Below are 23029 nucleotides of genomic sequence, written 5' to 3'. Positions count from 1 at the left end.
CTCCTGGGATGGGACAGGCTAACCATCATCAAACCAGGAATGGTTTGAACCACTGGGCAGGGAAAGAAGAAGAGGTCAAAGGCAACAAAGATCCCCAAAAGAAGTCCTAGCAGAAAGGATTCTTTGGCTAGGAGGAAGGGCCACACTTCGTGATAAACCTAAAATCTGGTAGCAGTTTAGGTTAAAGGTCAGGGGGAAAGTTGGGTTGAAGTTTCTGTAGTTATTGAGGCGCTTTATGGAATGAGCCCCGGACTATGAACCGGAAGATCTGGATTCTAGGTTTCGACTTTACTGCTAACTTGGTTGACTTCACCAAGTTATTTATTGAGTTCACCTCGCCTGTTTATAGTGGAATAAACAGTGCGTTCTCTTCAGTGTGCTGGGCTTAGAGCCGGAAGAGAAGGAAAGGAAAAACAAGAGCTTTGGAAAGTTAAACGCACTGCGCCAAGATGAAGCATTTACTCCATCACCCTCGCATAGGGATGGTGCAGTGGTCCCCCTTTCCAGGTCCTTGTCTCCCTCCGTCGGCCTGGGGGCGCCCTTTCGCATGGCCTCTCTATCCCAGAGCTCTTCTCGATGGTTTTCCCTCCTGGACCGTGAAGGCTGGAGGGAGTGGTCACAAGCCTTTTCCGCTAGTCTCCCCCCTCTAGCCCACAGTCTCGCTGCCCTGAGCCTCCCGTGCCGGCGGGCCGGCCGGGCGGACAGGAGAGCGCGCGGGGGGCGCGCGGGGGGGCGGGGGGAGTTCCGGTTCCGGTTCTTTGTGCAGCTGCAGCAGCGGCTCCGGGAAAGATGGCGGCCCGGGCGGGTTTCCAGTCCGTGGCTCCGAGCGGCGGCGCCGGAGCCTCAGGAGGGGCGGGCGCGGCGACTGCCCTGGGCCCGGGCGGGACACCGGGGCCTCCGGTGCGAATGGGCCCGGCGCCGGGTCAAGGGCTATACCGCTCCCCGATGCCTGGAGCGGCCTATCCGGTGAGTGGGGCAGGAGGAGGGGCGCGCGGGCCGGGGGCGGGGCCGAGCGGGGGCCTGGGAGTGACAGGGGTGGGGGGAGGAGGAGGAGGGACGTGCCTGGGAGGGATTCGGAGTTGGGGTCGGGGGAGACGGTGCGGGGAAGGGAAGGGAGGCTGTTAGCATCCCCACCCGCTCCTAGAGGCATTGTTTTCTTGGGGAGTCAGGATGTAAAACCGGGGTGGACGAAGTGAGGCCAAACGTGGGCCTGGGAGACCTTGAGTGCAAATGGCCTAGGCAGCTCCAGTGCCCAGAGGAACACAGGTGTAGCTGGCAAATTGAGGTCGGCTTCTGAGGAGATAGTGCCTGACAGTACTCTCTGAGTAAATGTGGGACTCGAAGAGATGTCCAGTGTGCCAGATACAAAATAGGGGAGAATTTGAGTTTAGTCTGGCTGTCTTTGCTTTGGGGCTATATTCTCCTGTGGAGTCAGGGCTGGAGCAGAGGAAGTTCCAATTACTTGGATGTCAGAGAGGTAGAGGGCTCTCCTCCCGCCCCACCATTGTGCTCCACCCCACCCCCCTGCCTTGTTTCATTCAAAGAACTCAGGCCTCCCCCACTTTCCCTTTCTTGGTGGGATTTGCAGGGGAAGCCATGACATCTCTAGGTCCTCTCCCCTCTATAGAGACCAGGTATGCTACCAGGCAGCCGAATGACACCTCAGGGACCTTCCATGGGACCCCCTGGCTATGGGGGGAACCCTTCAGTCCGACCTGGCCTGGCCCAGTCAGGGATGGACCAGTCCCGCAAGAGACCTGCGCCTCAGCAGATCCAGCAGGTCCAGCAGCAGGCGGTCCAAAATCGGAACCACAAGTAAGATGATCCCAGGATGGAGGGAGGGAGGGAGGAGGCCTGTGAGGACGCAGGTGCTGAGAGTACCTGAGCAGAGAAGTGGCAGTGCTGTGTCAGCAGACGCTGCTCATTCTTGAAATAATTGCTTCGTGTTTGTTAGGGGCGGGGGTGTCTTTGATTTGAGACAAGCTTTGCAGTTCCTTCACTTTACTATAAATGGAGGTGCTGACAGCCTGTCTTCATGTTCTGACTAGTTCCATCCCAACCTGATAACAGTATTTATTCCAAACAGTGCAAAAAAAAAGAAGATGGCTGACAAAATTCTACCTCAAAGGGTAAGTCCAGGCTATAGGCCTTCTTGAGGATGTGGTGAGTTTGAGAGTAGAGATGGTCAGCCTTAGATCCCAATGATATCTTTCTGTTCCTAAGATTCGTGAACTGGTACCAGAATCCCAGGCCTATATGGATCTCTTGGCTTTTGAAAGGAAACTGGACCAGACTATCATGAGGAAACGGCTAGATATCCAGGAGGCCTTGAAACGTCCCATCAAGGTAACACAGGAGAGTACTAGGCAGAGAGCCAAAGGAGAGGACTCAGGAAGCTTCAGCAGGCTCAGGATGAGAAAGCAAAGGCATAGCACAGCTTTCCTTGGCATTTAAATTACATCTCTTCCGCCTACGAACTGAGAACTACATTAGAAGCGAACTACATTAGAAGCGTAAGAACAGAACAGCAAAGGGGGAGGGGCTTTTGATATTTCTTGCACCAGAAATATACCCTCTTGGTGTTTTTGCTATAACTGCTCTGCCACCTTGGGAACCTGGCATCTTGCATGACTGTCTACCTGGCATCCTGGTGAATGCATTTGCACTCAGGCCAGTGGCTTGTGCTCCTCTTCTCATTGGACTCTCCATCCAACCACCCCAGGGACTGCGTAGACAGTAAGCCAGTCTGTTAGGAGTCATTGGGTTTGGGGAGACCCTTGTCTTCAACAGCAAACCACTAAAGCTCCACTGTCAATCCTGTTTCTGCCTTCCTCAGCAAAAACGGAAGCTGCGAATTTTCATTTCTAACACTTTCAATCCGGCTAAGTCAGATGCTGAGGATGGGGAAGGGACGGTGGCCTCCTGGGAACTTCGGGTAGAAGGACGGCTCCTGGAGGATGTGAGTTCAAGGTCCACTGTGGTTGGCCTCTAGGGTGGGAGCTTCTGGGAACAAGCAGTATTGTCTGGTTGGCAGGAAGCCTGACTGGTGCTTACGGCTCCTGTTGGGAACAGCGGGGAGAGGGTCACTGTGTTCCCCGCACTAACAGACAATGGATCTTTGTGTCTGGCTCCCACAGCTTGGCCCTCCCTGTGGTATCACGTCGAGAACCTTTTTGTCCTGGGATTTGATTTGTTGTTTACCTCTCTCCTGATGCTGCTAGCCATTGGACTTGGCAGTATCAGCAGATTTTTCAGTTATTTATTTTCTTTTAAACCAAGTGAATTTGCACTTAACATTTGGTCCATGCTTTCTTCCCTGAGTCCTTGAGGTCCTTGATTTCTGCTGTGGCCTCTCCGTCTTCCCAGCTCCTATTGGAAACAGCTCGCAGTTTATGTGGGATTGATTTCTCTGGCAGGCTCTTTGTTGCTTCATGGGGAACATCAGCTGCCATGTGATAGCCCCCAAACTTCCCACTCCAGAAGCTCCTTGGAGAAGCTCACCTGCCATTCCCTTATATTCTCTGGCTCTCTATTTTTAGCTGTTCACAGGCAAGCCAGTATGAAAGCATTTTTCAGGAGAACCAGGGGTCAATGTCAGAGCCTCCGTTTTCTCTATATAGGTCCAGTCCATCTGCCAGTGGTGTCATGTCATCCAAATAAAGCTGTTTTTGTTCTGGCTGCTTATTACCTGTGATTCATTTCCCATCTAGAGTCAGAATTTTTTCTGTTCAGACTCGCTTTATTATGTGTAAAGGTTTGGCTTAACTTGCATCATTTCCCTTGGGAAAAAGAGGTGGGCAAGGCAATGACTCTATACACGTTATAGGCTGCTGCTTCAGGGTCCTGTTGCTACCTCAACTTATTTAATAGACACCTACCTTGCCATCTCCTAAGATACACTCAGAAGACATTTTTGAGTTTTTTTCCTATTGCTTTTGTGGGTTCCTTGTTTACGGGACTTTGTTTTGGGGAATTCTGGCTTTTTCTAACACGACGTCTCATCTGTCTTTTCTAGTCAGCTTTGTCCAAATATGATGCCACCAAACAAAAGAGGAAGTTTTCTTCTTTTTTTAAATCCTTGGTGATCGAACTGGACAAAGACCTGTATGGACCAGACAACCATCTGGTAGAAGTGAGTAGTTCTGTCCTCTAGACTTTGACTTTATCAGTAGAGGATGATGGACTTGGGAGCTAAACTTAAATGTCTAGGGAGAGAGGGTCGGGTACCTCCAGTGCAGTTTGCACATTGGCCTCCAGGTGGCACTAGCTGTGTGGTTTTGGTGCTGTTTGGATCCAAGAATTCTTAAAGTCTGATTTGTCCCACCTTTTAAATTTAATTATCTTGATTGCTGCCCCCACTCTCAAGAGAAAGTCTAATGGAGGCTTTTTATACATGCCAGGAATGGTGAGATGTAGCTATCCACACGCCGTTCATCTTTTTTCCTGGTAACAAGTGCTGTGTTTAAGGGGGTTCATTAATAGGATTTAGTCCTTACCAAGGCCACTTTTACAGATCTGCTCCTTGCTTTTGGTTCCTGCTTTGTTTAGATTCACATTCCAAATGATCACAAATTCTTTATTATAATGCCTGATTACATAGTGTTCTAAAGACCATGTTAGCAACAGTGTTCTTTGTGATACAGTCAAAACCAGAATGAGGTAGTCCAGCACTCCAAGTGAAATTAACCTGCTCCTTTCTTTGCCAGTGTAGCCGCAGCCCCTTAACCTCAACCACTAAGAAACATGGGAAGGTCTTTACCATCTAATAAGGGAAGTAAGTCATAGAATCAATAGAAATTTGTAAATATATTTAACTTTATAGCAGTAGAGCATAGTGCCTAAGAATGTGGACTGTGGAATCCAACACACCAGAGCTCAGATAACAGCTCCATCACTTATTGGCTGTTGACCTTGGGCAGCTTGCTTCATTCTTTTAAGCATTAGTTTTCTCATCTGTAAAATAGGTTTAATCATGCCTTTCTAATATGAATGTTGTGGGGATTCAATGTGATAATTCAAGTACATGTCCTAGAATACTCTGGCACAAAGTAAGTACTCAATAGATGACAGCTATGTTATTTTACTGTACATGTGTATATTATCCATTTTGTGGATAAAATCACTGAAAATACAGGCTAATTTAAATGTGACCCTGAGCAATCAGAATTAAAATGTCCGTCTACTTATAGACAGGAATCCCAAAGTCATATGCAGTTTTTTAAAATGTCTCATGCTGTTGCTCTTCTCCAGTAGCCTCATTAATCAAAGTTGAAAATTCAGTCATTACAGAAGCTCTTCCCTCCCACCCCAGCTCTTCCTCTGGGAGAGCACCCCCTGACATCTTCCTCTCTGTAGTGGCACAGGACCGCCACTACCCAGGAGACGGATGGCTTCCAGGTGAAGCGGCCGGGAGATGTGAATGTACGATGTACTGTCCTGCTGATGCTGGATTACCAGGTACGCTGTGCTGCCGTGCGGAAGCCCAGCCTTCAGCCCCACCCATCAGCAGTCTGACATGTAAAGGCAGTTTAAGTCTAGTTGCAGGTAATTTGCCATCAGACTGTTAGCTCCCTAAATATCTTTAAGGGGTAGGGTCTTAGTCATTTCTGAGCTCCCCTTAGTGTTTTTCTGCTCCAGAGAAAGCACAACATGAATGCCTGTTGAATGGCATGAATGTATGGCCACACCAAGTGCCCCATAATAGCACATAGACTCAGCTCACTGGCTTCATCCCTATATCCTCGTTCTCTCCAGCCTCCTCAGTTTAAATTAGACCCTCGTCTGGCTCGGCTTCTGGGCATTCACACCCAGACCCGTCCGGTGATCATTCAAGCACTGTGGCAATATATTAAGACACACAAGCTCCAGGACCCACATGAGCGGGAGTTTGTCATTTGTGACAAGTACCTCCAGCAGGTAAGAAAAGTTTCCATTCTTTTCTCAAGTCCATTGCAGCACTAGTTGTACCCTTAGCTGCTTCTCCTCTTTTCCCATAGATCTTTGAGTCTCAACGTATGAAGTTTTCAGAGATTCCCCAACGGCTCCATGCCTTGCTTATGCCCCCTGAACCCATTATCATTAATCATGTCATCAGGTAAGTATGTGTATGCGAGGCAGTGGTGTGCTGGAGCTGGCTTGTACCACCTGCACAAGTCAGTTCTCAGAATTTTTAGAAAATTTATAAGCAGGTTGTTAAACACAGTCATTATTTAGGATTATATAAACTTGCAATTACATACATTATATAAAAAATAAGTGTAAATATACTCAAAAAGTCATCATTTCTGAGTTACTATATTGGTTTACTGGTGTTTGGGCTTCCCTGGTGGTTCAGATGGTAAAGAATCTGCCTGCAATGCAGGAGACCCAGGTTCAATCCCTGAGTCAGGAAAATCACCTGGAGAAGAGAATAGCAATCCACTCCAGTATTCTTGCCTGGAGAATTCCATGGACAGAGGAGCGGGGCCGGTTACAGTCCATGGAGTCTCAAAGAGTTAGACACGACTGAGCAGCTGACACATACTGGGGTTTGTGTTTTTGAAGTTACTTCTGTCTATTGTGTCTGTGTGGTGGAAATGCTATCTAATGATGTGTTACTGCACATCCCTTCCCAATTCCTTGATCAGTGATATAATGTTGGCATCTTGAAATCAACCATGTTGAGAATATTTAAAACACAGAAATTAGCAAATGCTCCAAATCAGGGCTTTTTCTTATTGTTGTTCTTTTTCTCTTTTGGAGAATCAGTTGTTAGAATTTACTAGCTCATCACTGATGAACTCCTGTCTTTTCTCTGGGTGGTAGGACATTCCAGTCTGAGACTCCAACTCCATTACCTCTATCTGCTTTTCTGTTCAGAAGATGGATGAACAAGGCATGTCTAGGCAGATACCGAGTGAAAGAAGGCACTTTCTCCTCAAAGCACCATGTCTTGTGGCTCTACGTAGTCTTTGCCCTCTTTCCCTTATTCCATATTAACTCCAGTAAAGCTTTCCTTTCACTAGACCCTGAACCATCATCACTCAGCCGATAGTAATTCCTACAACCTATACACTGGGTCAGTAGAAGCTAGTTTGTCCTATATTCATGTGATTAAATTTAGGCCACATTTTATTGTGTGTGGTGTATATTTATTTGAATGTATTTTCAGAGTCAATTTAAGTTTAATAAGTGAAAAGATACTGTAGCAGTGGTTTCTTTGTGGGGAGGGAGAAGCTTTTCATTGGATATCTTTTGTACTATTTGACTTTTTACCATTATTACTGAGACTTATATGTAATATATTACACCCATTTAAAATCTGATGATTTTGGCAAATGTGCACATCCTATAGCTACCACCACAGGAAGAGTACAGAGCATTTCTGTCACACCAACAAGGTCTCTGGTACCCTTTTGCAGTCAACCCCTTGACCTTCAGTCTAAGACTTGTGTGATTAGGTCTTAGGGAACAAGCCCTTTACCAGGCCCCCTTGATTTCCTCCTCAGTGTTGACCCGAATGATCAGAAAAAGACAGCTTGTTATGACATTGATGTGGAAGTGGATGATACCTTGAAGACCCAGATGAATTCTTTTCTGCTGTCTACTGCCAGCCAGCAGGAGATTGCTACTCTAGACAACAAGGTAGGGACCGTGGCCTGGATAGTTGGGTGTCACTAGCCCTCTATCACAGCTTCTGGCTTCTTTGATTTTTGATATTCATTCAAAACATATTGACACCCAGTATATGCTAGGCACTCTGTTTGGTGCTGGTTGGAGCCAGACACACATAAGTTTTGGTTCTTAACTATACCTCTTAATAGTTTTGAGCCTCAGTTTCTGGTCTGTGAAATAGAGACCATAATGCCTATTTTTCTAAAGTTGTTAGGAGGATTAAATGAGACAATGTCTGTGAAGACATAGTCCAGGCAAGTAAAGCCAGAAAGGCTCTGGGAACACAAAGGAAAACAGGAAGGCTTTCTTGGAAGAGGTGATGCCCCAACCTAATCTTGAAGGACATGGGAGTCAACGTGGGAGTTGAACTATAAAGAAAGCTGAGCACAGAAGAATGGATGCTTTTGAACTGTAGCATTGGTGAAGACTCTTGAGAGTCACTTGGACTGCAAGGAGATCAAACCAGTCAATCCTAAAGGAAATCAGTCCTGAATATTCATTGGAAGGACTGATGCTGAAGCTGAAACTCCCAATACTTTGGCCACTGATACAAAGAACTGACTCATTGGAAAAGACCCTGATGCAGGGGAAGATTGAAGGCAGGAGAAGGGGATGACAGAGGATGAGATGGTTGGATGGCATCACCGACTCAATGGACACGAATTTGAGCAAGCTTCTGGAGTTGCTGATGGACAGGAAGGCCTGGTGTGCTGTAGCCCATGGGGTCGCAGAGTCAGACATGACTTAGCAACTGAAATGAACTGATGGGAGTCAACAAAAGGGGAGAAAGGATGATGGTACTTAAGGGCGTGGGGGCAGAGGAAATTCCAGAAAGAGGGAGCAGGGTATATGAAGGCCCAAAGATGAGCAGAGAACCTGGCATGTTGAAGAAGCTCTTCACTGTGTTAGATAAAGCTTGGGGTGCCGGGGAGAAGAAACTGGAGAGGGAAGCAGGAACCTAGTCCTGAAGCCACTTTGAGGCAGGGTAAACTGGTTTAAACTTTGTCCTGAGAATGGGAAGGCCTGGTGCTGTTTGTATTTAGAACGCTCACTGGCAGGACGGTTGGAGGTAAACTGTAAGAGGGGCAGATCTGGGGGAAGGAAGCCCAGGTGGGGGATGGTGCAGTAATGCACATGGCATATGTTAAAGGCCTAACCTTACGATACTGATCGTGAGGACAGACGTGAGTAGGTAGGTTTGGAAGGTGTTGAGGTGGAATTGTAGGGATCTGGACACTAGATGCAGATGGTGGGGTGAGGTGTGAGGGAGAAGAGGTATTATGAAGACCTCCAGGTTTTCAGCTGGAGTGTGCAGTTGTAGTCATTCACATTGGGAGCAGGAGAAGCAAGTCTTGGGAGAAGGTAGTGATTTTGTTTTGGGGAGTTTAAGGTGCCTTGAGGTGTCAAGCAGATGCATTGGTAGGAGTTTAGAAAATGGACTGTGATCTGCATCCTGGGGACTCGTTACCCTGTCAGTGGTGCTGGAAAACATACAAGTAGATGAAATTTCCAGGAAGAGCATGGAGCATCAGCCAACAAAACCCATGGACCACAGCTACAGAGACAGCCCTGTGTACCACTCCTTTTCTACCTGAGAGTTTCCAGACCCATTTGTGCTGTGGATTAAAAATTTCCCATGTAGCCTCATCCACAGTGGACATGATGCAGACTGTGAGGAAAACTTCACTCACGGGCGGTGGACAGAGACAGCGCCAAGCGCCAGAGCAGGTGGGGCCCTGGGCAGCAGGGCCATTTGGGGGCTGCATTCTGTTCCTTGGTTGGGACTGGCACAAGGAGAAGTCATACACTGCCTGCCACTTAACTTTGCATTTCCCCAACATGGAAATGTCATGAGCTTCCTTTCCTTCTTCCTTTCAGATCCACGAGACAATAGAAACTATCAATCAGCTGAAGACCCAGCGGGAGTTCATGCTGAGCTTTGCCAGAGACCCTCAGGGTTTCATCAATGACTGGCTTCAGTCCCAGTGCCGGGACCTCAAGGTAGAGAACCTGGGACAGGTGCAAAGAGACTTGGGTCCATGAGGCATGTGTTTGCTCTATGTCTGTAGCATGTGGTGGAGAGCCAGGGAGAAGTAAGGGGCCAGACTTTCTTTAGCATGTTCTAGTAGGGAAATGGAGATGGAACCGTCAAGTGTTCATCTAGTATTTACTGTGTGATGTCACTGTGCACCATGTTGTAGGGGATACAGAGTGGAAAACTCCATCTCTGCTTTCAAAGTAGCATATATTCTGTTTGAGAAACCAGGCTAATGGAATTTTAAAAGTAGTAAATCATGTACGACATTATCAGAATTTCACCAGGACCAATAAGATAAAACAAAGGAGAAGGGAGATTGGTGAGGCTAGGATAGCTTGGAAAGGCTTTCTGGAGAATTTGAAATTTGAGAGAGAGGGGGGTGCTCTCTGAGAGGTGCTCCCAGAGAGAGGAGCATCGCAAGCTCAGGCAGGAAGGTAGGAATGAGCAGAGTATGTGAGACGTGCGCTCAGTTCTCGCCTGTCCTGTGGTGACTGCAGTCAGCCTGACCAGAGGAGGAGGGGATGGAGGTGCCAGGAAGGATCCCTGAACAAGGCAGGGACTTGTCCACAGTGTGGGTGACTTCGAGTGTTGTTTTAGTGGTTTGCTAGGGCTGCCGTGTAAAGTACCACAGCCCCAGTGGCTTAAACAAGGGAAATGGATGGTCTCACAGTTCTGGAGGCTAGAGCCTGAAGTCACGGTCTCAGCAGGGTTTTGTTCCTTCCGAGGGTGGGGAGGGAGAGTCTGTTCCAGGCCTCTCTCCTGGCTTTTAGTCGCCTCAGGTATTCCTTGGTTTGCAGATGGTGTTTGCCGTGTGTGTTCACGTTGTCTTTCCTCTGTACCTGTCTTGTCTCTGTGTCTGAGTTTCCCCTTTTTATAAAGATACCCATCATTGGATTAGGCCCACCCTAACGACCTTATCCTAACTTGATCATCTGCAGAGACCCTATTTCCAAAGAAGGTCACATTCACAGGTACTGGGGGATTAGGATTTCAGTATCTTTTAGGGAACAGTGTTCAGTCCACAACAGATGACAAGGAAGGAAACAACCCTGTTCTCTCTCTCCTGCTTTCCATTCTCTCTCAGACCATGACTGATGTGGTGGGTAACCCAGAGGAGGAACGCCGAGCAGAGTTCTACTTCCAGCCTTGGGCCCAGGAGGCTGTGTGTCGATATTTCTACTCCAAGGTAGGCACCTAGGGTGCAGAGGAGAAACTGACAAAAAGGCAAGGGGTCTGCACCCTGGTGGGGGTCAGTAGTATCAAGAACAACTTCTGGTTTGTCTCATCCTCCACTCCCTCCACTATTTTCTCTTTAGGTGCAACAGAGACGACAAGAATTAGAGCAAGCCCTGGGAATCCGAAATACATAGGGCTTCTCCCACAGCCCTGATGGTGGCTGCACCGATTTCTTTATTTGGGCCCTGTGCTGCCTGCCTCAGAGCACCTGCCTTGGTCTTGCTTGGGGCTTTCCAGGGGATGCTGTCGGTTCTAGGACAACACCAGAATGAAGAGGGTCTCGTGTGACACCGGCTAGCCTCTTCTCCCACCCCACCCCTTCCTATCCCCAGCTTCCCTTTGCCCCACAAAGTTCCCGTGTGCCTCTCCCCTCCCCTGGTCTGCGTAGGACCTCTAGATAGTATTAGAGAGAGAACCTGTAGTGGTAATCAGTGCATTGAATGGATTGGGCCTAAGGCCAAGTGGTCTTCAAGGGGACCAGCTACACTGATCCTGCCCTTCAGAGACCCGGGAGTTGGGAGCGGTAGCCCCTTCTCCATGACTCAGGCCTGGGGGCACTCTATAAGCTAGTTGATCTTGGCTCTCCTGATAACAGAATCCAGTTTCCTTCCTTCCCTCCACAGGTTTGGAGCAAACTCTCCCTTCACTTGTTGCCCTCTAGCACTAAAGGAACCCTGGCTCTCAGGCTCTACTGAGCCCCAGGTCAGTCCGCAGCCCTCCCGATGGGCCTGCTGTCTCAGTGCTTCTCCCCTCCCTCACAGGGGGTCCACATCAGTATTAGAGTTTGTTCTCGTAGTATTGCTCCCTCCCAGCACACTCCTTGTAGCTGCTGTTGAGGATTCCCTCCTGTTTGTCCTGACCGAGGGCACTCGGGTAGGGGAATCTTGCCTTTCCGTCAGAGCCCCAGGGACCTCACCTAGGGTGCCGTCATTGCCAGTGGAGGCTGTTCCTTTCTGCTGTAGCGTGGAGGTGTGATTCATTCATTCACTCCACCCTGCCTCCCCCATCCCTTCATGGAGAAACAGGCCTGCGATCAAACGGGTAAAAGCCCTGGGCCGTCCCTGTCTTCCTGTACCTTGTCTGCCCAGTTGACACCCGCTGGTGACTGCTGGGGCACTGAGGAGTGAACGCGCCTGGGGCTGCAGAGAGCGCTGACTTGAGTTTGTGACTCTTCCCTCTCCCTGCCTCACAGGATTGTGACTCCCCAGCCCCCGCCCTCAAAGCTTCAGACCCCTCAGGTAGCAGCAGGACCTTGTTGTGCGATCTTGGCCCCTTGGAACTGAGATGGTTTTGCATCTTTCCAGGAGAGCCTCAAATTCTTCCAGGTTGTATCACCCCCGAGTTAGCATATCCCAGGCTCGCAGACTCAACACAGCAGGGTGGGAGACAGCTGGGCACAGAGGGGGAATTCCGTTCGGCATGGGCTGTAAACCTGCAGAACTGACAAAGCCCCTGCTTCCCCACCCCCTCCTCAGGCTCCTGCGAGCACACCCCCCAGCCCTGTATCCCTGCCTGTTCCATGCTGGGGACAGCAGGGTTCTCTCCCCATCTTCTCCTTCCAGTCATTAATCACCCCCCTCCCTGAAAGGTTCTCCCAACAGTGACACTGGACAACCTCTGTCCCTGGGGCTGGAACCATGAGAAGGAAGCTCAGCACTCCTAGTGTCCCTGTTGAAGATAACAGTTTTTATTAACTGAATTATTATGTTTTTTTCATGGACCAAAATTTTTTTTGTACTGCCCCCTTATCAATGTCACCCAGTTTTAATAAAAGAATCTTCTGAAGAATGGGTCCTCCTCTGTACTGATGGAGAGCTCTTCCCTGAGTGTTCTCCAATGCCGTTAGCCATGCTCATGGTATGTGTTCATTTGACAAGTGTTTATTGAACACCTGCTGTGTGCCATCTGTGGTTCTAGGCACTGGGGATATGGTGAAAAACAAGGTTTCTATCCTATGGGTCTCAAAGTTTTACCTTAGAGCTTGTTCTGTCAGCCCCAGTGGTCCAAGCAGGGCAGATGCTGGCTGAGATCAGCAGGCTTCATCACTGCATCTGAGTCCTGTCCTCAGTTCCTGTTAAGGAAGGTTCTGACAAGACAGTGGTACTGCCATCCTTTCCCTTGCCCTTCTGCACTCCCCAGGGCACCCACTGGCTCAAATGCACTGTCCTTGGGCACCTGTGATCCCTTACACTCGATGAACCTGAGCCTCTAGAGTTCTCAGGGCTCCCATCTGCACACGGGCCAGGGCTGGAGATATTTGTCTTCTCTGTGCCTGTCACTCTTTAAGGTTCCACTTTCTCAACCATGAGTAAGATTTTAGTTCTTAAGACTGGCGTGGATGTGCTCTGCCATCATCCTTGTACTGTAGATAGCCCACCCTTCACTGGCAGAGTTAACACACTCAGGATTGGTTCCCAGTGGCAGAAGCAGGAAATTCTGCCTTTGTTGCCGTCATAATAGGCTTGATTCCCACTGGGTGGCTCTTTCCTTTCCTCCTCTGTGCCATTATCTAGCTTGGTTCTACCCAAGAAAGGGATTTAGGACACCGGACGAAGGCAACCACATTTCAAAACTGTAACTAAAAAGTTAACCTTTGCCTCCGTGGATGTGAATACTCAAGTATTGCCTATGTGCAATCAAATCCAACAAGGATACAACCACAGTTCCCAGTCTGGAATGTGGGGGTTTATCAGACGTGCATAGGGAAAGCAGAGAGAATGTGTGGGTGATAACTTGGAGTGGAAAAAATTGATGTCAAGGACATTGAAATGGCATCTGTTTTCACCCAGGCTAATTACATGTGTAATGAATGGCTGATGAACCATTATTAATTTCAAGCAAATAATCTACAGTTTGCTCTTGGGAAGAGAACTCTTGTGTAACAGATAAGTTCCTGTGACAAGCCAATTCTGAATCTCTGCACACTTCATTCCTATATAAATTAACAAAATTCTTTGTCTTCATACTACTAAAAATGACGGTAGGGACAAAATGAGAGATGGAAGCATTTAGGCAAAAACAGGAGGTTATTTTATACATAAACATCCATTCTTTGGGGTTCTCATCCTATGTGCCAGGGACAGAAGCATTCTTTCTCTTCATCACCCATAATCGGAGCTCCCAGCTGGCAGCCTGGCACTGGTGCCTTTTCCTCAATGCCAGTGCAATAACAGTAATCTGCAGGAAGCTGGCTCTGTAGTAGGCTTGCTTTTGTTCCTAAGAGAAACAATCAGCTACTGATTTCATTTATGTCCCTGTAAGGGAACTCCCTGGCCATGGGAGCAAAGTATGGTGGGCTTTTCCAGGGCAGTCCCTAGAACTTAGAAAACCATTTCTCCCCAGTCTTGATCTCAGGGGCACTGACCCTGATTCAGTGGTTACACAGACTCCCCTCTGGCCCAGTGCTTACCACAGTTTGCAGCCAGCAAGAGCCCAGGGGGACGAAAACACCCACTCAGCAGTTGGCCAAGCCAGGAGGTCAGCACGTGAGCACACAGTGGTGTCTGCCTTCCAGGCCAAGGTGCACAGACAGCTGGAGCGTTAGGGGCCTTTGCCCCGCTCTCCACATCAGCCTAGAGACCGAAGCTCCCTGCTTAAACATTGCTGTGGGCAATGTAGAGCCTTGAGCTACTCAATGTGTCTTCCATTCTCCCTCCTCCCAAAAGCACACACCCCACTGAGTCTCAGTTACAGCATCTGAGACCACAAGGCTCCACAGAGGTCACAGCTGCCCCACGTCCTGCTTCCCTTTCTGGCTTCTGCAAACTAGCCACTAACCTGAAGGAGCCCCTGGCGTGTTAGTAGCTAGGAAACCCAAGAGAGAAGTGAAGGAAGCTCAGTGCCTCTCAAGGATAGTGAACACAGGCTGCCTGCCTTCTGTCCTCAAGCCCAGAGTCTGCAAAAGACTTGTGGACCACTTTGCGTCCAACTTTAACGCTTCCTACCCTCCTTTCTGGAAGGCATTCAGGTGAGGAGAGGCCCACTGGTGGGTTCTGTTTCTCAAGCTAGTGGGGTCTTATCCTCTGGCTGCCCCCAAAGCAGCCCCTCCCCTCCCCTTCTATGGGGTCCTACCGTATATAAAAGGGCTCACACCCACCCACCTCACTCACACACAGCCCTGCAGTGGAGCTAGAGTGGGACCTATGACACGTGACCCATCACTGCCAGAGGTTAAACCTGCAGCACAGTTTTGGGGGTCCTGGGAGATCACTTGGGGCAATTCCTACATTGGAAAAGCAAGTATGCCTGTATCTGCTGCTGGGACTGATTACAGTCTATTCCACGGCTAGGGGACAGAAGGGAGTGCAGGGGACTGGTCACTTGTTCCTTATCTGGGCTTGCTCTTGGCAGACCTCAAGATGAGCCCATTGCAGGGAGGGAGGGGGGTGAGGACCTGGGCTGGAGCCAAGGGAAGAAGCTTGCCAGCACTGTCAGCTGGCAAACCTAAGAGGAAAAGTGGGCCTGGTCTGTGCCCCATTCCTGTTCCCCACCTGTCTCTCTCCCCTCTTCCCCCCTTTCCCTGGCCCTGCCAGACTGTCTCCCTTGGTGCCTGCCTCCCCTCCCCTGGAGGGTGGGGCTTGGCTGCACCCACGTGTGTTGGAGTTATATGCTCCCAGCCGGCAGGGGAGCTGGGGAGAGTGGCACCCAGCTGGCGGCTCAGGCAGAGAAGCGGCACCATGACCGGCAAGAAAGTCTGCATTGTAGGCTCTGGCAACTGGTAAGCAGCTCTGTCAAGGAGTGTTGGGGGGCAAGGGGGGCTCCCTCAAGTCTGCAGAAGTCAGGGACGGAGGCTTGGTGAGCAGGAAGTGCTCCGGCTCCCGCTGCTGTCTCTTGCCTACCCCACAGGACAGAGGGCGCCCCGACCCCTCCTGGCCCTTGCCTCTTGGCAGTTCCCCACAGGAAGGGAGCCTCCAGAGTGCTCCCTGCCTGAAAAGCTGTGTGGGCGGAGGTGGGGAGCAGTGTTGGGAGATCAGAAAGCTGGCCCCCTTCTCCAGCAGCAGTGTCAGGGAGACTGAGTCTCCTTTCTATTGCCTGCTCATTAGAGACACAGTGTCATAGGAGAGGGGGTGACAAGGGAGGTGGCAAGTAAATAGTCCAGTGGATACTGTGATATCCCGAGGTGGAGCACTGTCCCCTCCCCTGCCACTGTTCCTCCCTCACTCCTCTACTTTCTGCGCTCCCCCCTCCCGCCAGGGGCTCAGCCATCGCCAAGATTGTGGGTGGCAATGCAGCCCAGCTGGCACACTTTGACCCACGGGTGACCATGTGGGTGTTTGAGGAAGACATCGGGGGCAGAAAGCTGACAGAGATCATCAACACAGAGCACGAGAATGTCAAATACCTGCCAGGGCACAAGCTGCCCCCCAATGTGGTGAGTCCCAACACCCCGGGGATAGGGAGAGGGAAGTGGAGAGGGCCATTTCATGCGCCACTGGACCTGAGAAGCATCTCAGGAGGGCTCCTCCAGGCACAGGGTATCCTCGTGCACAGCTCCCAGGGCACTTCCTGGGATTGAGGACAACCTGAATGCATACCCCTGCATCTCCACTTTGCCCCATGGGCTCCCAGGAGGAAAGGGAGGGGGAGAAGATGAGGAAGTTGGTCTCCATGACAACCAAAGGCAGGTTCTCTGGTTCCCAGACTTGGGGTTCAGGTAGTGCCTGCCTCAGGCTCTAATCCTGTTACTCATTCACTGAGTGATTAGCAGACATGGAGACTGCTCTTTGGACTTAAGGTCTTTGGTCAAATCCATGTGGCTTACTCCCCACCTAGAAAGGGCGAGCAGGGAAGAGAGCAGGAAGACTGGGGCTCTCCATTCCCAGCTGGGGGCCCTAAGGAGCAGGGTGATGAAATCTAACTTGTCCTCTTCCTCCTGCCAAGCCCAGACTTCACTGTCCCACAGCCAAGGGCTAGGAGAGGGCTGGGAGGAGGTTTCCAGGAGTTCTCAAGAGTCCAGGACAGCTGAAGCATAGAAGAAATGATGGCGAGGGGGAGAGAATAGAGTGTCTTGCTCCTCCAGGTTCAGCCCTTCCAGATTCAACCCCAAAACTACCCTTCCTTCTTCCCCACCAGCCTCACTCTAGCTCCTAGATCTCCAGAATGGGGCTCCACAGGGGCTAGAAGAAGTCTGTCAGGCCCATGAGCACTGGTCACCCCCACAGGTGGCTGTCCCTGATGTGGTCCAGGCTGCAGCGGATGCCGACATCCTGATCTTTGTGGTGCCCCATCAGTTCATCGGCAAGATCTGTGATCAGCTCAAGGGCCACCTGAAGGCCAACACCATTGGCGTGTCTCTCATTAAGGTGCCAGAGACACCGTCCTGTGAAAGGGGGTACAGCCACCTGCTGCGGGGCTCAGGGTTGGTGAAGTGAGACACACAGAAAACCGCACAAGCAGGCCAGGAATTTTCTGAAGAGAGGAGAACAGTTGGCTTTGGGGAGGCTTGAGAAACAGATGCCAGGGGCCATTGGGAAGAGGAAGTTGGTTGGGGAGTAGATAAGGTGTCAGTTTGGAGGCAGATGTCTTAGGGAATTTAGATGTATGAGGGATGCTTAGGGGATATGAGAAGCAGGCTGGTTTGAGGAGCTGAGAAGGGCAGCTGGTTTGGAGCAGTGGCTGGGATGGAAGCTGGTTTGGAGTACTCAGGGGTGGGGTGTTCAGGGGTGTGGAGGCATACATTACCTTGGAGAAGTAGGTTGTGGGAGAATTTTCGGATGGTTTCATTTTCACAGGCTATCCGCTCTCCTCACAGCAAGCTCTGGCTGCACTGGACTAGGGGAGGACCTCTGGGGAGGGACACTTGACGAACACTGAATTCGGAAGGGGCAGGATTTCTGGGTGGGAAGCCTCAGCTGGGGTAAAAGGCCCCTGTCCTGAGCTCCATCCTGTGCCCAGGGGGTAGACGAGGGCCCCAAGGGGCTGAAGCTCATCTCTGAAGTGATTGGGGAGCACCTTGGCATCCCCATGAGCGTGCTGATGGGAGCCAACATTGCCAACGAGGTGGCTGAGGAGAAGTTCTGTGAGACAACCATCGGTGAGACCCCACCCACCCACATACATGGTGCAACTCCAGTTACACCCGCTCCCCGTGCTCTATTCCCCGCCCACCTGGCCCTCTTTTCCCCATAAGGCAGGGGAAGGAAGAAGACCCCGGCATTAGAGATGAGGGGGGTTGGATGCCCCTACAGAAACAGTTGGAGGTCCTGATTCGGGCAGGTGTGGGAAGAAGAGTCAAGAGCCCCTTCTTAAAGCCTTACCCCCTCCCCAATTTAGGTAGCAAGAACCTGGCCCACGGACAGCTCCTGAAAGAGTTGATGCAGACACCCAATTTCCGCGTCAAGGTGGTGCAGGAGGTGGACACAGTAGAGATCTGTGGGGCCTTAAAGGTGAGAGGGGCACGAGGCAGTGTGGGGTGGGGAGCAGGTCCTGAAAGAAGGCCTAGCTTAGCTGTACAATGTTGCTGGGACTCCAGGTGCTCACCCCCATCCTCCCTGAGTACAGTACACATGGGAAGCACTGCAGAAGCAAAGCCAGGATCACTCAGGCCTGCAGTCGTTTACCTTCAGACTCTGGGCTCCCTTCTTCCTTTCCTCTGTAGCCCCTTGTGGGACACCCTATCCCTGGCTCAAAGGGCTGGTCTGGCGGGGAAGAGGCTGCTGTACCCTGGTGGAGCACCCAGGGTAACGGGAGATGAGATGTCCAGGACACCCAGACAGACTGATGACCAGAACTCTGGCTCCTGGACAGAGCTATGGATGGCTGTCAGGGACATAAAACAGCCATGGATGGGTGGGCCAGGTAGACTAGTTTTCAGGGAAAGTCCTCAAGGATGGAGTATAGCACAGGGCTGGGGAGCCAGGAAGCACAAGTCCAGGCTAAAAGAAGGGAGTGCTGCCAAAGAAGGGAGTGCAGCCAGTGGGGAAACCAAGAGTGGAAGGAGTTGAGGAGCCCACACATCTTCCTTCATTATGAAGGAAGTGGGCATGTCATGGCTGGTGGAAGAAGCACGAGGCAGGTGCTGAGGGTCCCAAGTGGGGCCTGCGGGAGGGATCCTTTCTCACCCATGACTCCACTCTTCAAAGAATATAGTGGCTGTGGGGGCTGGCTTCTGTGATGGCCTGGGCTTTGGCGACAACACCAAGGCGGCTGTGATCCGACTGGGACTCATGGAGATGATCGCCTTCGCCAAGCTCTTCTGCAGCGGCTCCGTGTCCTCTGCCACCTTCTTGGAGAGTTGCGGTGTTGCTGACCTCATCACTACCTGCTATGGAGGGCGGAACCGAAAGGTGGCTGAGGCCTTCGTCCGCACAGGAAAGGTGGGCCCTGGGGAGAATGGAGCAGGGAGGTTGGGCCCTGTAGGTGTTAAGGCAGAGGAACCTGGCTTGTGGCATCTCTTGAGTACAAACATTAAGATTGTTATGAACATTCCCATTTCTTTCCTCTTAAGACCCACCTCCTGCCAGAGCCCCCATCTCTCCATCTCACACTGACAACTCCCCTCTCCCATTTCCATCTGCCTGTCCTATTTTCTTCACAGTCCATTGAGCAGTTGGAGAAAGAGATGCTGAATGGACAGAAGCTGCAGGGGCCCCAGACAGCCCGGGAGCTGCACAGTATCCTCCAGCACAAAGGCATGGTGGATAAGTAAGCGTCTGCCCCAGCCCCACTTGTGAGGGAACAGCAGCCAGAAGTGCTCTCCCCATTTATAATCTTCCTGAACCCTCCTCACTGCCCACCTTGAAGTGGGTAGAGAGGGAAAGGTTGTCTTATGTTTACAGATAGAGCCAAGAGCCTGGAGAGGGTCTGGTGGGCCCACTGTCCCCAGCTAGTGCATTGTCTTTGAATTCTTTCCAGTCTAGTGCTCTTTATACCACATTGCTAGGATGCATCACATGGCCTCCCGCTGTCCTCTGCTGTGTGGGTGGACAGGAATAAGCTTCTGTGACTGTCCGGCCTCTCTGTCCGTCACCTTCGGTCTAAGCCACTTCTTTGAGGCCACCCCTTCTGTCCCCGAATACTGTCCTGGGCGGTGAGGTGTGAAGACAAGGACAGTCTTCTTTTCAGGGAGCACAAAGACAGTGATTAGAGAAGAGCTATGTTGATTTGAGAAAGAATCATAGAGCAAGAGAGTTTGAAGCAAGCTCAGAAGATCAGCTCACAATTGGTCAGGTAAAGCTTCCTGGTAAAAGGAGCAGCCTGGGAAGAAGGAAACTGGCATTTACTGAGCACCTTCACATAACTCATAATCATTTCTTCACTACTTTGTTATACTGACTCCCTTTTACAGCTGATGATAGTGAGGCTCAGAGAGGTTAAGTGGCTTGCCCAGTTGGAACAGAAAGTTGATGCTAGGAAATCATGCAGGCAAGTTCAATATGATAGGGAGAAGGGCAATAAGAACCTGACCCTAAAACCCAGGGCTAGGAAATTCAAATTCTTAGCAGTTGGAAATTGAGAACCAGGGTCTGTTTGAGCTTGAAGGCGGGAGAGCAGGGAGTAGAGGGTTACGGGCTGGAGGACTGGGGGCTTGTCTGGAGGCCAAGCTGGCTCTGTCCTTTCCCATTCTAGGTTCCCTCTGTTCACAGCTGTGTACAAGATATGCTACGAGAAACTGCCAGTGGGGGAGTTCATCCACTGCCTGCAGAATCATCCAGAACATGTGTGAGCAGGCCTGAGGCCCAGGCCAGGCAGCCTCTTTATCCCAATGGAGACAGGCAGAAGCTTGGGTTGCCTGGCCCCCAGGATCTCCTGGACTCCCCACAGAGCAGCATCTTCTCAGCTTTTCACTGAGTGACAGGAGGCTGAGGGCCCAGGTTCCTGCCTGGAGATCCTGAAGCAGCCCACCACTTCTCGGCCATCACATCTCACCAGAAATGGAGTTGCCTAGTCCCTCTCCAAACGGGGAGCTTTCTCCCTGTCCTGTGAGAGGGGCAGAATCAGCCCCAGAGTGGCCGGCTTTGGGCCTGTCGGGGGAGGAGGGGAGGGAAAGGGAGGAAAGGCAAGGGCTTCGTGCTGCCTCACAGACCAGAATTCTTGTCCCCATGCCTCAGCTACAAGAGGGGTGAGGCAAGGGCTGCAGGGAGGGGTCTGGGCTTTTGAGCTGATGTGGGCCCCAGGGACCCCTTTGCTCTGACCTCTGCCAGGCCCCACAGGGCATCAATGGATCTCTCAGTGTTTGTTCACAAAATACAAAGATCTCAAACAACCGCCTTCTAGCTTCTCCTAGCAACATCTGCGTCCTCAGAAACCTCTGGTCATCTCCCCTTTCCCCCTCCCCCAGGCTGCCCTGGCACCAGAGTTGCTGCCACGCTGGCATCTCTGGCCATGGGGCTTGTCATTCTCCCTCGGGACTTCCCAGTTCCTAGTTCTTTGCCAGCTCCTCCCCACCATGCGTGACCTTTCCAAGCCTCTCTCAGCCTCCCTGCCAGTACCCTCTTTGGGGAGCAGGAACTTAATCTGCTGACAGAGCTACACCTTTTCATAGCAAACTCAGATCACCCTGCTCTCTGTGACCTTTGTAACTGCTCTGCCTCCCTCCTTGGGAGCTCTAGTGAGGGGAGGTGTTAGTTGGGTCCCTCCTGCTGCTGTCTCCCCAAGACATCTTGGATCCTTACCTCCTCCTAAATCCTATACCCAATTCTCAGCTACCCCTAGAGCAGCCAGGGCAGCTAACCAGCACCTGTACCCGGAGGCCAAGGAGCCAGAGAGTGGGTAAGGGAGGACCCCATCTTGGTCCTGACACTCCAAGCTCAGCTCTCCTTTGTCACCTGAAGGCCTTCTCCTGCAGTATTGACTTCTCCAGTACCTCAGGAGCTGGGAAACTCATGGAGGAGGAAAAACAGTCAAACCACAGTACCCCCTGGGGTGAGAGGAGGAGGGAGAGGTCTGTGCTTTGCTGTGGCCTTGCTCCAGGCTGGAATGGCAGCAGGGGAATGTCCCAGGTCAGCAGCTTGAGCCCCTGGCTATAAATAGAGCCCGAGGGCTCCTGTCACCACAGCAGAGGGTTTCAGCTTCCTGTGTGGCCGGGCCTGGCACACTGTGGCTCTGGCCAGCATGAAGTTAATCTCCCCTTACTTCTGGACGAACCAGGCGGGTGCTTGAGAAGAGGAGTCAGCCTCACCAATGAAGGGCAGAGCTTCCTGGGTCAGGCAGTGAGGCTGGGCCCAGGTCGGGCTCTGACTGGATCCAGAAACTGCCTCTCCAGGAGGTCAAAGTCAGGACAAAATGACAGCTCCTTCCCTAGGCTGCAGCTGCGACCCTCTTGGAGAGTCAGAAACCTTTGCATATTTTTGTTCACTCCACCATTAACTGAAATCTGAGGCTTCTGAATCAGGCCTCCTTGCCTATCAAAAAAATTTTTTGCCTATCCAAAAACCGATTTGCTTTTTCCAGAAACAAGTTGGACAAGGACGCTTAACTGAACGTGGCGGTGCATGTGCAGTGGTGCATCACTACATGCGTATGTTTTCACTCATGCCACAGGAAAAAAGAAAAAAGAAATCTTTCCTCGATTGTCCCGGCCACTCCCGGCCCCTTGCTGGGGTGCCCACGCAGTCCCGCTTTCCCCAAGTGGCATCCCCCCAATCCTTTCCGGGCGCTTCTTTGGGGCTATATCACGCCGCCTGCAAGCGGGGAGGTCACACATGGGACAGAAACATTACGGAAATGCGACCCTTGCGCCCACTCCGTGCCCATGGCCACACCTGCCGCAGTCCTGGGCGGCCCAGGCCTCGTCGGATTCCTACCTGAGCTGGGCTTAAGGGCCGGCGGCGGGGAAGAGGGGAGCTCCAATCTGTAGGGGGCGCACAGTCCCCTCCAGAGGGCTGACTCCGAGAGAACCTACCTAGCTACCGGAGACGTCACTGCGCCACAGGCTGAGCATTGGCTGGTTTCCTTAGAGTCGGAGAGAAAGATCGCCTTTTCTCTGGTGACTGAGTATCCTAAAAGTTCTGGTTCCAGAACTTGGGTCGCCAAAGACCCTGTCTTAGAGAAGAATGACTACAACCCCCAGAAATCAACGGGCCTCTCCGAGAGGAAGACTAGTCTGAGGATGCGTAGTAAAGGCGCCTGACGCGGAAGTCGGAAGTTCAAAGGCGGCAGCCA

General features: G+C 51.2%; 2 protein-coding genes and 1 long non-coding RNA gene across 5 annotated transcripts; 2 read left to right on the top strand and 1 right to left on the bottom strand.

Moving 5' to 3' along the window:
* The first annotated feature begins 590 nt into the window (after positions 1-590).
* Positions 591-13645, top strand: SMARCD1 (SWI/SNF related BAF chromatin remodeling complex subunit D1). 3 transcript variants are annotated; one of them, XM_020908172.2, is made up of 13 exons: positions 599-966; positions 1628-1815; positions 2087-2129; positions 2224-2346; positions 2837-2959; positions 4016-4132; positions 5356-5457; positions 5755-5916; positions 5997-6094; positions 7488-7623; positions 9532-9654; positions 10776-10877; positions 11008-13645. In XM_020908172.2, exons 1-13 carry the CDS (start codon positions 790-792, stop codon positions 11059-11061), a joined length of 1548 nt encoding a protein of 515 aa, XP_020763831.1. In that variant the 5' UTR covers positions 599-789; the 3' UTR covers positions 11062-13645. The 3 variants fall into 3 exon arrangements, with proteins under 3 accessions (XP_070310551.1, XP_020763831.1, XP_070310552.1); XM_070454451.1 differs by having other exon boundaries at positions 882-966; positions 2071-2129; XM_070454450.1 differs by lacking the exons at positions 7488-7623; positions 9532-9654; positions 10776-10877; positions 11008-13645 and adding an exon at positions 6805-7111 and having other exon boundaries at positions 591-966.
* Positions 13646-13934: 289 nt separating this feature from the next.
* LOC139030838 (uncharacterized) lies at positions 13935-22976 on the bottom strand. Its single transcript, XR_011483252.1, has 2 exons — positions 22770-22976; positions 13935-19249 (listed from the first exon to the last, which is right to left on the bottom strand). It is a non-coding gene; the product is annotated as an uncharacterized lncRNA (long non-coding RNA).
* GPD1 (glycerol-3-phosphate dehydrogenase 1) lies at positions 15561-21132 on the top strand. Its single transcript, XM_020908173.2, has 8 exons — positions 15561-15644; positions 16121-16298; positions 17089-17229; positions 17822-17960; positions 18200-18312; positions 19009-19242; positions 19464-19570; positions 20495-21132. Exons 1-8 carry the CDS (start codon positions 15604-15606, stop codon positions 20589-20591), a joined length of 1050 nt encoding a protein of 349 aa, XP_020763832.2. The 5' UTR covers positions 15561-15603; the 3' UTR covers positions 20592-21132.
* Positions 22977-23029: the final 53 nt, after the last annotated feature.

The sequence above is a fragment of the Odocoileus virginianus genome, chromosome 24 (genome assembly GCF_023699985.2).
Source record: "Odocoileus virginianus isolate 20LAN1187 ecotype Illinois chromosome 24, Ovbor_1.2, whole genome shotgun sequence".
Taxonomy (NCBI): domain Eukaryota; kingdom Metazoa; phylum Chordata; class Mammalia; order Artiodactyla; family Cervidae; genus Odocoileus; species Odocoileus virginianus.
This window is presented reverse-complemented; position numbering and strand designations above follow the sequence as displayed.

Coding starts and splice junctions, on each gene's coding strand:
- SMARCD1 (XM_020908172.2), top strand. CDS start 790: ATGGCGGCCCGGGCGGGTTTCCAGTCCGTGGCTCCGAGCGGCGGCGCC. Junction 5,458..5,754: donor TGCTGATGCTGGATTACCAG/GTACGCTGTGCT, acceptor CGTTCTCTCCAG/CCTCCTCAGTTTAAATTAGA. Junction 10,878..11,007: donor GTCGATATTTCTACTCCAAG/GTAGGCACCTAG, acceptor TTTTCTCTTTAG/GTGCAACAGAGACGACAAGA.
- GPD1 (XM_020908173.2), top strand. CDS start 15,604: ATGACCGGCAAGAAAGTCTGCATTGTAGGCTCTGGCAACTG. Junction 15,645..16,120: donor ATTGTAGGCTCTGGCAACTG/GTAAGCAGCTCT, acceptor CCCTCCCGCCAG/GGGCTCAGCCATCGCCAAGA. Junction 17,961..18,199: donor GTTCTGTGAGACAACCATCG/GTGAGACCCCAC, acceptor TCCCCAATTTAG/GTAGCAAGAACCTGGCCCAC.